We start from the raw sequence: 15,242 nt of genomic DNA on the forward strand, positions 1-15,242 counted from the left end.
CCAGTGTGGTTTGTTTTTTACAGCTGATAAGTTTATAATTAACAGTTAGATGTGATATTTGTGGCACAGCTAGGGTTATAGCAATACAGAGAATATAATTGTATTGTGGTGATGATACTTTCTAATTTACAGCCAGTGGCAGTTTGGCTGTAGGTAGTAGTTTTTATACTTAATAACATTTGGTGTTTTTTTTGTTTGTTTATATATTTAATTGATTAACCTTTTGTGAGGAATATGTTAGTGTTGCTTTTACCCTCAATTTTCTGGCTAGAAAGTTAGTTTAAAGTTTTGTTTGCCCACTGTTGTTTGGAAACATGTCTCAGTATTACTTTGTGTCTGTGAAGTATATGGCATCTGTAGTAATATATGAAAGCAGTGAGATAGCCGTTTGTTGTTGTGCTTAAAAATGTTTTAGGGTCTTTTCTGGGAATTGGTCTACCCTTTAAAAGTTTTGCATTGAATGCTAGGAACTGATTGTTTCGAGACTTGAGGAGTGTTAACCCAGACAGAAATGAATGATGGAAAGTTGATATTGGTGGGTCACAGAAACAGACAAGAATTCTTTCATTCTTTTATAAGGTACTTAGTATGTGTCATACACTGTTCTGGGCTTTGGAGAGGTAGTACCACCAAAACAGATTAAACTCTGACCTCAGGAACATATATTCTAGTGAGGATTTGTTTTTGACTGCTTATTTCATACTTCAAGTTTCTTCGGTATTATATGGAGCTTTTTTTGTAGCTGTGAGAAAATAATAAACCCCAGATAGATAGTAGTTCTGTACTACTTTTCACCAAATAGTGACAGCAACATATATTGCTTCTTATTAATATTACTATAATTCCTTCTGTCATGGCACTCTTGCTACCTTTATTCATTTATTCAGCATTTGTTGGGCACCTGTTTTGGGCTAAGCAATAGATAAAAAGATGAAAAAGATTGTTCTTGCGGTCAGGTCACTCCCACACCAACAGATAATTGTAGTGCAGTAAGCTGAATCTTAGTGATTCTATCTTCGGTCCAAACTTCTCTCCTGAGGTTTTCTTTCTAGTTCATTTGGGTACCTACTATATAGCTTTACTTGTTATACAAATACCTGAAATTCAGCATGTCAAAAACAGAATTTGTTTTTTTACTCCTCACTATATCCCTAAGCAAACAAAAAGATAAAACTCAAAAACATCTTTTTCTTTTCTTCATATATTAGTAAATGGTACTGTCACCTCTGCAGTTGTTCAAGCTAACTGCCAATTCACTTGTTCCTATCTTTCACCTCTGTATCCTCTTCATTTCTTAAGTCTTGGTAATTGTACTTTACAGTAATCTTTCAGAACTGTGTACTCATGTCCAAAACCAGTTGCATTCCTTGAGTTCAGACCATTACTGCAGCAACCTCCTGATTGATCCATGTCCAGTCTTAACCCTTGTGACAGTTTGAAGTTCCTTCTTGAATCCCCAAAGGTTATGGTCTTAAACTAATCTATTGCTGTGGGTGTGGTGCCCCCTTTGATTGCATTAGATTCACTTTGATCAGTTGATTAGATTGCTTTTGATTGTATTAAATCAGTGAGACCGTGACTCACTTTGGGTCCCCACTCTCTTGCTGGATCTTACATAAATGGAGACAGAGAGAGAACTACAGAGAAGGGAGGCAACTGTTTTGATCCTGCCATATGAGAGAGGACTGCGGGAAAACCGAGAAGCCCAGAGAGGCTGAGAGAGGTCTGGAGTCTGGAATCAACAGAGCACAGAGGCACAGAAAGAAGACCTCAAGGACCTGGGCCCTTGGAGCAGCTCAAGGCTGAAGAAACAAACCATATGCCTAATAACCCAAGCTGAACTCAGAAAGAAAGCAAAGCAGCCAAGAATGAGAGAGTAGGCCTGGAAAGAGAAAAGCCACGTGCCCGGTTGCCTACAGCTGAGCTCTGATAGGCGATAGATTTTGGAGGGGGTGGCAGGGACCTTGGTGAAGGTTACCTGCCATCTTGGTTAATCACAGGACACTAGTATCAGCCATAGCTGATTTTGGTGAGAAACTGTTTTTTGCTGATGCCTTGATTTAGACATTTCATGGCCTTGGAACTATACGCTTTTACCATAAATAAAATTCCCAATATAAAAGCCAACCCATTTCTGGTACTTTGTATCCGCAGCCCTATGGCAAACTAAGACAATCCCTTTCAATCAAATATTCCTTTTCCATCCAGAGTAATCTTTCAAAAGATCCCCTGCTTAATATCCTTTAGTGACTCTTCATCACTCTTAGCGTGAGGCCAAAAGTCTATGACTTAGGAGACCCTTTGCTGTGTAGCCTCTACTCACTCCTCAACTTTCATACTTCTCATTCTGCATTCTAGCTTTGTTGAGCTAATTTCATTTTTCCTGACAATTTCCCCCCGCCCCACCCCTCACCCCCCAGGCCTTTAGGCCTCTACACATCCTATTTCCTCTGCCTGGAATTATTCTTTCCCCCTTCCTCCCAGATCTCACTTTTTCCTTCAGATCTCACTGTTTGATGTTACTTCCTCCAGGAAACCTGCACTTTTCATCCTCCAAACTGTGGAATTTAGGTAACAATATTTTCTTAGCTTCCACTCACACTTCTTTCAACATAAGGGTTTTGATATATTTCTGTATTTCAATGACTGTATATATAGTTTTTTTTTCTTAGTGGATGAAAACCACTAAGATAGAGGACCTCAGCTAGCATGTTACAAAATTGGAAAGAACGGTTAAGTGTTGTTTCATGGAGATCTTTATTCTCTACACACACACAGACACAATACATGTATATTACCTGGGTAATGAGTAAAGTTTCCTGTTTGGGGAGCAGTTGTAGCTCAAGTGGTTGAGGGCCTGCTTCCCATTTTCGAGGTCCTGGGTTCAATCCCTAGTACCTCCTTTAAAAAGAAAAAAATCTCCTGTGTGTCATGTTTTTTAAAAGTCTGAGGGACATGGCTTTACCAAACTGAAGACCTGAAGGGAGCAGACCCTGTGTATTGTGCATCTTTTGTCCTCAGTACCTAGCACAGTGCCTGGCACATAATAGCCTCAGCTGAGTTCAAAATTGCAAGGCTGAGACAACAGGAAAAGGATTCTGGACAGAGGATGGGGGTCAGCTGAGTCATGGAAAGAAGAAACTGTAAGGAGAAAGTACTTAAAAAAAAAAAAAAAGTCCTCAGGACAACATTAGAGGAAAACTTATTAGCCGCACACGTAAATAACTTAGTAGTTAACAGAACAAACACAGGACTCTCTGTTTATGTAACTGAACTCTTAATTTCTCCCTCCCACCCCAAAATTTGAATGGCACTTTAAATACAAAAGATAGGTGAAAGCAATGCAAATATTATGGGAGTTGATCATTATTACAAATTGGTGAGCTAATATTCTCTGAAAGGAGAACCTAAAACTTGCTAATTCTGTGACTCAGATACTGTATGACAGCACTCATTGGGTTGATGAGCTGTTCAGAGGAAAATTTCCAAACCTTACAAATAGGAAGACATTGAAAGCTGAAGTAGAGGAAGTAAATAACTTTTCATAAAGTCATAGGACTGTAACTTGAATTGGGTAGTCTATATGATATTGGTCAGTGCTTACATCATTATGTGGGCCTTATGTAACATATTTAAAGGGAAAGAAAAAAACCAACATTATTCTGATCTACTCAGTGCCAATAACCGTTTTAGTGTTGTACTCTATTGCCTTATTCATTTCATCCTCACACATTCATCTTTTACAGTTAAACCTGGGAGTAAGGTTAAATAATATCTTGAGTGAAGTTAAATACTGTTTTACAAATAGCTTGTGGCAGACCAGAGTGCTATACCAGGGTTTTTCACTCAACATGATACCTGCAAGTTTCATCCATATTGTAGCATGTATCAGCACTTCACTTCTTTTTATGGGTAAATAATATTCCATTGTATGTGTGTATATATATATACCACATTTTGTTTATCTTGTCATCTGTTGATGGACACTTGGGCTGCTTCCACCTTCCACAGCTTTGTGGATAATGCTGTGATGAACTCTGGTGAATGAATTTCTGTCTGAGTCCCTGCTTTCAGTCCTTCGCAGTATATACCTAGGAGTAGAATTACCAGGTCATATTAGTATTTCTGTGTTTAACTTTCTGAGAAACTGCCTACTTGTTTCCACAGTGACTGTACCATTTTACATTCCTACTAACAGTGTACAAGGGTTTCTGTTTTTCTACATCCTTACCAACACTTATTTTCAGTTTTTAAATTTTAATAACAGCCATATTAGTGGGTGTGAAGTGGTATATTACTATAATTTTTTTTAAAAATGCATATTTTTTAAATTAGAGAATTTGTACATTTACAGAACAATCAGGCATTATATATCACCTCACCATGAACACCACAGTATCGTTGCTGTAGTTTTAATTTGCATTTCTCTAAAGGCTAACGATGTTGAGCATCTTTTCATATACTTATTGGCCATTCCGATATCTTCTATAGAGAAATGTCTATTCAAATCCTTGGCATTTTTATATTAATTGGATTGTCTTTTTTTCTTTTTTTAAAGATTTATTTTATTTATTTACCCTCCCCCTCCCCCATTGTTTTCACTCACTGTCTTTTCATTGTGTGCTTGGCTTCTTTTGAGGAGGAACTGGAAACCGAGCCTGGCATCTCCCATGTGAGCTGGAGATGAGCCACCTCTGCTCCCTACTTATTGTGTCTCTCATTGTGTTTCCTTGTTGCATCTCTTCATTGCGTCAGGTTGCCGCACCAGTCCATCACATCAGCTCTCTGTCTTGCTTGTTTTCTTTAGGAGGCACTGGGAACTGAACCCGGTTCCTCCCATGTGGTAGGTTCCTCCCAACTGCTTGAGCCACATCCACTTCCTTGGATTGTCTTTTTGTTGTTGAGTTGTAGGAATTCTTTTATATTCTGAATATTAAACCCTTATCAGATATATAGTTTCCGCATATTGTCTCCCATATTGTAGGTAGTCTGTTCACTTTCTTGATATCATGTCCTTTAATGTACAAAAGTTTTAAATTTGAATGGAATGTATTTCATATGTTTTTTCTTTTATCGATTGTGCTTGGGGTATAAAATTTAAAACTTCATTACCTATTACTAGGTCCAGAGATATTTACTTGTCCTTTCTTGTAAGAATTTTAAAGTGGTCACTCTTACATTTAGGTCATTGATCCATTTTGAGTTAAATTTTGTATATGGTGAGGGGTAGGGATCTTTTGCATGTGGATTTCCGGTTGTATCAACACCATTTGTTAAAGAGATTATTCTTTCCTCATTGTACGGACTTGGCACCATTGTTCACAATCTACTGGCCAAAGATGTGTGGATTTACCTCTGGGTTCTCAGTTCTATTCCATTAGTCTATATGTTTGTCCTTCTGCTGGTACTATATTTTTAAATTACTGTAGCTTTGTAGTAAGTTTTGAAATAAAAGTTTAAGTCCTCCACTTTGTTCTTATTAAAGATTGTTTTGTCTATTTGGAGCCCTTTGAAATTCCAAGTGAATTTGAGGATCAGCTTTTTCATTTCAGCAAAAAAGCCTGCTGGAATTTTGATACAGGAATTGCATTGGATTTGGAGATAGCTTTAGGCAGTATCAGCAACATTTGGAGATAGCTTTAGGCAGTATTGGCAACTTAACAATATTAAGTTTTCCAATTTGTGAACACGGGATGTCTTTCCATTTATTTAGGTCATCTTTAATTTCTTTCAGCAATGTTTTGTAGTTTTCAGTATACAAGTCTTTTACTTCCTTGGTTAACTGTATTCCTGGGAGCGATGTGGCTCAAGCAGTTGGGCTCCTGCCTCCCACACGAGATGTCCCAGGTTTGATTCCCAATGCCTTCTGAAGAAGACGAGCAGACAACAAGCAGACAGACAATGGAGCCATCTCGGGGAGGAGGAGGGGTGGTTGGGAGATCTATTCGTAAGTATTTTATCCTCTCTGATGCTATTGTAAATGGAATTGTTTTCCTGATTTCTTTTTCAGATTGTTTGTTACTAGTGTATAAACACCAACTTACTTCTATGTGTTTACCTCGTTTTCTACAACTTTGCTGAATTTGTTTATTAGTTCCTGAAGCTTTCTTATAGATTTTTTGGTGTTTTCTCTATATGGCATCATGTCATCTGCAAATAGGGATAGTTTTACTTCCTTTTTTCCCAATATGGATGCCTTTTATTTTTTCTCTTGTCTGATTGTCCTGTATAGAACTTCCAGCATAATGTTGAAAACAGTGGTGAGAGTGGGCGTCCTTGAGTGGTTCCTGATCATAGGGTGAAGGTTTTCAGTCTTTCATCAAGAGTGTGTATTTGCTGTGGGAGATATTTATGATATTTTTCATAAATGCTCTTTATCATTTTGAGAAAGTCTCCTATTCCTCGTTTTCTGAATATTTTTCATCATGAAAAGATGTCTCATTTTGTTAAGTACCTTTTCTGCATCAATTGAGAGAAACTTGTGTTTTTCCCCCCTCATTCTGTTAATGTCCTGTATTGTACTGGATGATTTTCTTCCTTCCTTCCTTCCTTCCTTCCTTCCTTCCTTCCTTCCTTCCTTCCTTCCTTCCTTCCTTCTTCCTTCCTTCCTTCCTTCCTTCCTTCCTTCCTTCCTTCCTTCCTTCCTTCCTTCCTTCCTTCCTTCCTTCCTTCCTTCCTTCCTTCCTTCCTTCCTTCCTTCCTTCCTTCCTTCCTTCCTTCCTTCCTTCCTTCCTTCCTTCCTTCCTTCCTTCCTTCCTTCCTTCCTTCCTTCCTTCCTTCCTTCCTTCCTTCCTTCCTTCCTTCCTTCCTTCCTTCCTTCCTTCTTCCTTCCTTCCTTCCTTCCTTCCTTCCTTCCTTCCTTCCTTCCTCCTTCCTCCTTCCTTCCTTCCTTCCTTCCTTCCTTCCTTCCTTCCTTCCTTCCTTCCTTCCTTCCTTCCTTCCTTCCTTCCTTCCTTCCTTCCTTCCTTCCTTCCTTCCTTCCTTCCTTCCTTCCTTCCTTCCTTCCTTCCTTCCTTCCTTCCTTCCTTCCTTCCTTCCTTCCTTCCTTCCTTCCTTCCTTCCTTCCTTCCTTCCTTCCTTCTTCCTTCCTTCCTTCCTTCCTTCCTTCCTTCCTTCCTTCCTTCCTTCCTTCCTTCCTTCCTTCCTTCCTTCCTTCCTTCCTTCCTTCCTTCCTTCCTTCCTTCCTTCCTTCCTTCCTTCCTTCCTTCCTTCCTTCTTCCTTCCTTCCTTCCTCTCTTCCTTCCTTCCTTCCTTCCTTCCTTCCTTCCTTCCTTCCTTCCTTCCTTCCCCTCCCCCCCCCCCCCCCCCCCCCACCATTGTCTGCTCTTTGTGTCTATTTGCTGCATCTTCTTTGTCCGCTTCTGTTGTGAGCAGCACAGGAATCTGTGTTTCTTTTTGTTGCGTCATCTTTTTGTGTCAGCTCTCCATGTGTGCGGCACCATTCCTGGGCAGGCTGCACTTTCTTTCGCGCTGGGCGGCTCTCCTTATGGGGCGCACTCCTTGCACGTGGGGCTCCCCTACGTGGGGGACTCTGCTGCATGGCAGAGCACTCCTTGTGCGCATCAGCACTGCACGTGGGCCAGCTCCACACTGGTCAAGGAGGCCCGGGGTTTGAACCACGGACCTCCCATGTGGTAGACGGACACCCTAACCACTGGGCCAAGTCCGCCGCCTGATTTTCTTATAGTTGAACCATTTATGCTTTTCTGGAATAAATCCCACTTGGTGATGGTGTGTAATCCTTTTAATATTCTGTTGAATTTGGTCTGCCAGTATTTTGTTGAGGATTTTTACATCTATACTTGCAAGGGATAGTGGTTTTTAATTTTCTTGTTGTTTTCTTTATCTGGCTTTGGTATGAGGGTATTTCTGGCCTTCTAGAATGAGTTTAGAAGTAATCCCTCCTTCCTTTTTTTTTTTTTTTGTAAGCATTTGACAGAGTTGGTGTTAAATCCCTTTAAATGTTTGTAGAATTCAGCATGAAGCCATCCAGTTCTGGATTTTCTTTGTTGGGAGGCTTTTAATTACTGGTTCAATCTCTGTACTTGTAATAAGTCAGTTAGAGTTTCTTCTTGTGTCAGTTTAGGTAATTTTTATGTTTTTAGGTTTTCTAATTTGTTGGTATATAAGAATTGTTGATACTACCTTCTTTTATCTTTTTTTCTGCCTTTCTGTAAGGTTGGTAGTAATGTAATTTGTGTCCTACCCAGGACCTTGTACCTGGAAAGCAGACATCCAATCACTGAGTTACATCCACTTCTCAATGAGAGTTATTTTTTTTTTTTTAGGAGATACCAGGGATCAAGCCTGGGACCTTGTACATGGGAAGCAGACACTCAACCACTTAAGCTACATTTGCTTCCTCAACTTTATAGATTTTGAGTCTCTCTTTTATTTTTCTATTCTCTGCTTCATTCAACTCTGCTGAAATCTTTTTTTTTTTTTTTAAAGATTTATTTTTTTTATTTAATTCCCCTTCCCTCCCCTGGTTGTCTGTTTTCTGTGTCTTTTTGCTGCATCTTGTTTCTTTGTCCGCTTTTGTTGTCGTCAGCGGCACGGGAAGTGCAGGCGGCGCCATTCCTCGGCAGGCTGCTCCCTCCTTCGCGCTGGGCGGCTCTCCTTATGGGTGCACTCCTTGCGCGTGGGGCTCCCCTATGTGGGGGACACCCCTCTGTGGCACGGCACTCCTTGCGCGCATCAGCACTGTGCATGGGCCAGCTCCACACGGGTCAAGGAGGCACGGGGCTTGAACCGCGGACCTCCCATGTGGTAGCCGGACGCCCTAACCACTGGGCCAAAGTCCGTTTCCCTCTGCTGAAATCTTTACTATTTACTTCCTTCTTTTAACTTTGGATTTAGTTTTCTCATGTTTAGGTGATTTGTGATTTCTTTTTCTTTTTTAATACAGGCCTTTAGAGCTATAAATCCACCCCCCCCCCCCCCCGCCCCACCAGAGCACTGCCTTAGCTGCATCCCATAAGTTTTAAAATGTTGTTTTCCCACTTTCATTTGTTTCAAAAGATTTTCTAATTGCCTTTGTGATTTCTTCTTTGGTCCATTGGTTATTTAATAGTATGTTGCTTAATATCCACATTTTTATAAATTTTTGAGGTTTCCTAATGCTTTTGATTTCTGGCTTTATTCTGTTGTGATCCATGAAGATGCTTTGTATGATTTCAATTTTTAAAAAATTTACTAAGATTTCATTTGTGGCCTAATATGTGACCTATCTTGGAAATGTTCCATGTGCATTTGAGAAGTGTATGTTTTCTGCTCTCGTTTGGTGGAGTGTTCAGTATACATCCCTTAGATCTAATTGGTTGATAGTGTTGTTCATGTACTAATTTCCTTATTGATCTTCCATTTAAATGTTCTGTCAATTGCTGAAATGGTATATTTAAGTCTCCAACTATTATTGTAGAACTATTTCTCCCTTCACTTCTCTCAATTTTTGCTTCACATATTTTGGGGCTCTTTGGTGAGGTACATGTATGTTTATAATATTTTTATTTTCTTGCTGGATTGAACCTTTTATCAATGTGTAATATCCTTCTTTGTGCCTTGTATTATACTTTTTAAAGATTTATTTATTTCTCTCCCTACCTTGCTGTTGGCGCTCATTGTTTGCTCTCTTTGTCTGCTCATCTTCTCTTTATGAGGCACTGAGAACCAAACCTGGGGCCTCCTGTGGGAGAGAGGCACTCAATCGCTTGAGTCACCTCCACTCTCTGCTTTGTTGTCTTTCTCACTGTGTTTCCTCTTTGTGTCTCCTTGTTATGTCATCTTGTTACATCAGCTTGCTGTGCCAGCCTGTTGCACCAGTTCCCTGCCTTGCTCGTCTTCTCCAGGAGGCCCTGGGAACCGAACCTGGGACCTTCCATGTGGTAGGCAGGAGCTCAATTGCTTGAGCCACATCTGCTTCCCTTGTAATAGTTTTTGACTTAAAGTCTAATTTGTCTCACAATAATATAGCCACTCCAACTTTCTTTTGATTACTGTTTACATGGAATATCTTTTTCTACCCTTTTACTTTGAACCTTTTTGTGTCTTTGTACCTGAGTCTCTTACAGTAGCATATAGATGGATTATGCTTTTTCATCTACTCTGCCAATCTCTTCCTTTTAATAGGGTAGTTTAGTCCATTGACATTTGAGGTAATAACTGAGAAGGAAGAATTTATTTCTGCCATTTAGCTGTTTTTTTTATGTCTTGTATGTATTTTGTTCTTCAGTTTCTCCATTACTGCCCTATTTTTGTATTAGTTACTTTTTTGTAGTATACCATTTTGAGTCTCTGCTGCTTTCCTTTTCTCTTCTAAAGATAATTTTCTTGGTAGTTACCTTTGTAATTACAACTAACATCTTATACTCATAACAATCTAGTTCTACTAGTACCAACCTAGTTTCAGTGGTTTATAAATTCTCTACTCCTATATATCTTCATCTACCCTATATATTATTATTATACCTTTCTACATTGTATGTGCATTAATGCAGATTTCTAATGTTGGTTTACACATTTGGCTTACACTATTAAGTCATATAAGGTGAAAAAAAAAGTCATGTAAGGTGGAAAAAAGCAGTTATAGACCAAAAGTACAATAATACAGGATTATTTTTACCCTATGCAGTTACCTTTACCTATTGTTCTTTGTTTCTTCATATAACTTTGAGTTACTATCTATTTCTCATTTATTTCAACCTGAAGGACTCTCCTTAGCATTTCTTGTAAGTCGGGGCTTCTGGTAATGAACTCTTTAAGTTTGTGCTTTTTCTTAAATGCCTTTAATTTGTCCTTCATTTTTTAAGGTAATTTTTTTGTTATATATAGAATTCTTGGTTTATAGTTTTTTGTTTTTCTTTAAGGACTTTAAATATGCCATCCACCTGTATTGGGATTGTGGTTTTTAATGAGAAATCTGCTGTTAATCTTACCCTTGTATGTGACAAATCGCTTCTCTCTTGCTGTTTTCAGAGTTCTCACATTGGTTTTGGATTTTGACAATTTCACTGTAGTGTGTCTTGGTGTAGATCTCTTAGTGTCTGTCCTGCTTGGCATTTGTTGATCTTCCTGGATATATATATTCATCTCTTTCTAAAGATTGGGAGGTTTTTGGCCATTATTTCTTCAAATACCTTTTCTGCCCCTTTTAAAATTTCCCCTGTCTTTCTGTTATTCCAATGATTTGTTTGTTGTTACGCTCAGTGGTGCCCCACAGGTTACTCAGACTTTATTCATATTTCTTCTTTATTTTTTCTTTTTACTCTCTGTGCTGCATAATTTTAGTTGTCTTGTCTTTAAGTTCGTACATCATTTCTTCTGCCTGTTCAGATCTGCCTTTGAGTCTGTCCAATGAGTTTTTCATTTCAATTACTGTACTTTACAGCTTCAAAATTTGTTTGGTTTCTTTTTATAATTTCCATCTCTTTATTTCATTTCGACATTTTCCCAATTTCCTTTAGTTCTTTGTGTGTAGATTTCTTTAGCTCATTGAACATATTCAAGGTGGTTGATATGAAGCCTTTGACTAATAGTTGCAATGTATGAGCTTTCCTAAGAGATAGTTTCTAGCAAGTTTTTTTCTTGGTATGAATGGGCCATAAGTTCCTGTTTCTTGGTGTGTTTTACAGTTTTTTTAAACTGTACATTCTGACTAGGCTGCATCCCCTCTGCTGCCTACATGCACTTGAGGGAATAGTCACAGCACAGCCTCTTACTCCAGCTCTTCCCTGAATGTTCAGTGTTCCACTAGACATTGAAGTTTCAGATTGGTTGATTCAGACCATTTCTGCCAGTTCAATAGTTGCTTTGGTAGAGGAACTGATTCCTGGAGCTTCCTACACCACTATCCTTTCTATAGTCCTCCCATGCCATCTTTTTAAATTTTCATTATTATTAATTTAGCATAGTTAGCATTCTGAATGAAATTGATTTATCTTCCTTTTACAGAGAAACTATTTCATATATATTGACTTCTGGTAAAAATGTTAAAGTACTATATTTCCACTAGACATGTTTTCAGCTAAGCATCTAACCTCAGGTGTTGGAGTGAGGGAATGCTGGTTTTGAGTTTGAGGGTTTTGAGCCATGAATGTATAGTTTCACTGTATCTTTTGGAGGAGTGGGGAGTAAAAAATATTATTTCAATCTTTGCTTTGGATTTTTTTCTTTTTCTTTTTTTTTGCTTTGGATTTAAATGTGTCTTTAAACAGAAGAGATACACAGTGTAGGGTGGTAACCCTGTATGTGGTTAACTACCTGCTGCTTTTCCTGTTGCTTGGAGACTCACCTACTGTCTTAATGTTTTCTTTAACAGCTTACCATTGGTTTCTAAAACACTCACTGACTTTGGAGCACTGTTGTCTTAATCCTCACAGCTTTGAGAGCTGATGGGGTAAAATGTATTTTTTCACCCTTTAAAATTGAATTTAAATGTTGTCTCACTACAGTTTCACACTTTCCTGTCTTTTCTTTTCCTTCCCTCTTCCGCATATTCTGCATGGTATCTGTCCTGCTGATGCTGCCTTCACCTGGGTCCTGTGCATGTGTTTGTAACCCCAGGGAGAAGGAATCACTTTGCCTACTACAGCTATCACACTTATGAAGGTAATGCTATGCTTATTACTACTTTTTATAACATAATAAATCACTAACAGAACATCATGGGCTAAATAATGTTAACTGACTAGATTGTTTATGTCAGTTTTTTAATTCACAGGGATACCTTATTTATAAAATTTAATGTACTGTCTTTTTATTCATACCTAGTAAGTGTTCCAAATCTCAAATTCATTCTGTTTACTTAGAAATTCATTTTTTGAAACTCTTAAGTTCCTTTATTCAGGCTAAGCCTTAAATGAACAATTGGACAAGAAAAAGGAGAGAGCTATTTTCTTATCCTTCCCTTCCCCTAAAATTGAAACAAAAATCCCCTCCTTTTCACCCCACCCCCACCCCAAGAAGCCATTGTGTTCTAAGAGGGAGGAAGGATGGGTGCGGCAACAGAGCAAAGTTGGGAAGACGGGCACGCAAAGGAGAGCTCTTTCGTTTGCTACTATCCAAGGAATCTGACTAGTGGTTGATGGGGAAGAAGCAACCCTCCAAAATAATTGTTTGTCTGTAATCCTTGGGGGGCTTAAGAGGAAAATCAATCATAAACTTGGTATTTACTCATATTTGTTGTCTTGTTTCTGTGGTTAACTATTATATCCTTGTCCTCTGACCAGATTTTAGGATGTTCTTAAACCAGATGTTTCTCCTGGTTAAAATTCATTTCTTGTCTGCAAAGCTGTGTTTTCTTACTTGGAATATGTTTCTCATATTTTGTGCATTCCAGTCTTTGCCATTCTGAATAGTAGAGCCGGTTATTATTTTTATAGCAGCACCTCTGTACTTTTATATTTTAAATGTTATCTTTTTACATTTTGAATTTAATAATCAAATGCTTTTCCAAGTTATATAAATTTACTCTTTTACATCTTACATTTATTTGTTGAATTTTCTCCTAACTGGTCTTTCAGACTGTTTTATTAGATAGTAACCAAACTTGGAGTTTTGTTTTTTTCTCTCTTTTTTTAATATAAGCAATTAATAATTATTACCTATTTGGATATTCACATATGCATAAAGTGTCTAAAACATGTTTTCTTGTTTATTCCTAAGAATGGTTTTTAATGTTTATATTCATCTGTGTTTGTTAATTTCATATTGTGAACTAAATACACTTACTGACGTATGTGAAAAAAATGATTATAATATCAATTTTGACCAAATTATTCTTTTATTGCCAATACCATTTGAGAATAGTTAGGCTTTTTTTCCCCCTGGTAGAGTTTACCAAAATAGGTTGTAAGATTTATGTTTTAAAGAGCTTTAGACACATGTTTTAGATAGTTTCTTAATGGATCATTTTATTGGCTCACTGAAATGTAAGCTTCATGGGAGAATGAATGTAGGTTCACTTTCTTACTGTTAATCTCTAGCACCATGTCTGGGACATGGGAAGCACTCAGTGAACACTCTTTAAATGAATGGATGAATCCACTCGTCCATCCATTCTTAAGTGGTATGGCAGAAAGAAAACATTTAGTACCACACTCAAACTCACTTACCTGGGAAATGCCTGATTCTAGAATTGGCTGTAGAGTGAATGAAAGTGGCATTTTAAAGATGCTCTCAGGCCGTGTTCATACCAGTATATTTTCCCTTAACATTTAGGATATTGAAGAACACTTTCTGGTGGAAGCACTATTGTATGTGGTGGGGTTATTCAGAGAGATTTTTTTCCTTTCCTTTTAAAGGTACTCTAAATTTATTGTAGTTACCTAATGGGAAATAAGGTACCTGGACACTTTGAGCAGAAATTAACTGTTTGAATGCCTTGTTGAGGAAAGGGATGAAGTTCACAATTCTTGTTTTAGGCAACAATTTTATGTATTTATTACTGCCTATAAGATGATCATTATAATTCTAATTGAAAAATGGGACTATTGCAAGAAGAAACATATCAATATTATCAATATTAATGGATAATAAGATAAAGTAATCCATGGTGCTGCGGGAGAACGTTAAGAGGGAGGCATCATATTTCTTATCAGAGGTGTTCATGAGAACTGCTTGTGGTGTTTACACAGGACAGGATAATACATATTCTAGGTAATTTAGACTCAGTAGGTCTGGAAGGGAGCTGCCTATGATCCACCCCCAGATGATTCTGATGCTTTATCTTTGTATAAGAACTTTATAAGAACAATTTGAGTTGAAATTAAATAAATTGTTTTACAAATGCTTTAATTACCACCATATACAGTAAGGATATTTGGACATGACATGAAATGCCATAGAGGCTGAACCAAATTTTTAATGCTAATATATTAGGCATTGCTTTCTCTGAAATGCTACTTTAATCTTGCTTCCACCCAGATTTCATATTTCAAAAATACGAAATTTTGTCATTAGAGTGTTACTTTGTGTAGTCTGAAATAAGTAAAAGTTCTAACAGAACTGTGTATCATGGTGTCTTTTGGTGTGAGAGTTCAGACCCACACCATGGCTAAGAGACTTCAGCAGCCTAAGAATTGGTGTACAAGTTCATACATTACAAAATTTTTAATTTCTGAAGCTCCCGTAACTTGAATTCCTGATCTCAGTGATTAGACAAGCTACTTATTAAGGATACTGAAAGCTGGTAAGGAAGTCATAAAGTAGGTCAGGGAGACGAGACTCTCACTTGGCCTTTTAAG

At 37.9% G+C, this 15,242-nt stretch overlaps 1 protein-coding gene across 8 annotated transcripts in view; it reads left to right on the top strand.

Moving 5' to 3' along the window:
• AFDN (afadin, adherens junction formation factor) overlaps window positions 1-15,242 on the top strand; it is a 164,495-nt gene that overhangs the window by 70,524 nt on the left and 78,729 nt on the right. For 4 of the 8 annotated variants that reach the window (XM_058289754.2, XM_058289755.2, XM_058289751.2 and 1 more), the window contains exon 9: window positions 12,562-12,606. The exons of the other annotated variants lie outside the window; for them this stretch is intronic. In XM_058289754.2, the coding sequence (XP_058145737.1) occupies window positions 12,562-12,606 (45 nt within the window). The remainder of the gene's footprint in view (window positions 1-12,561; window positions 12,607-15,242) is intronic. 8 annotated transcript variants of the gene reach the window in all.

This window comes from Dasypus novemcinctus, chromosome 28, assembly GCF_030445035.2.
Source record: "Dasypus novemcinctus isolate mDasNov1 chromosome 28, mDasNov1.1.hap2, whole genome shotgun sequence".
Lineage (NCBI taxonomy): Eukaryota > Metazoa > Chordata > Mammalia > Cingulata > Dasypodidae > Dasypus > Dasypus novemcinctus.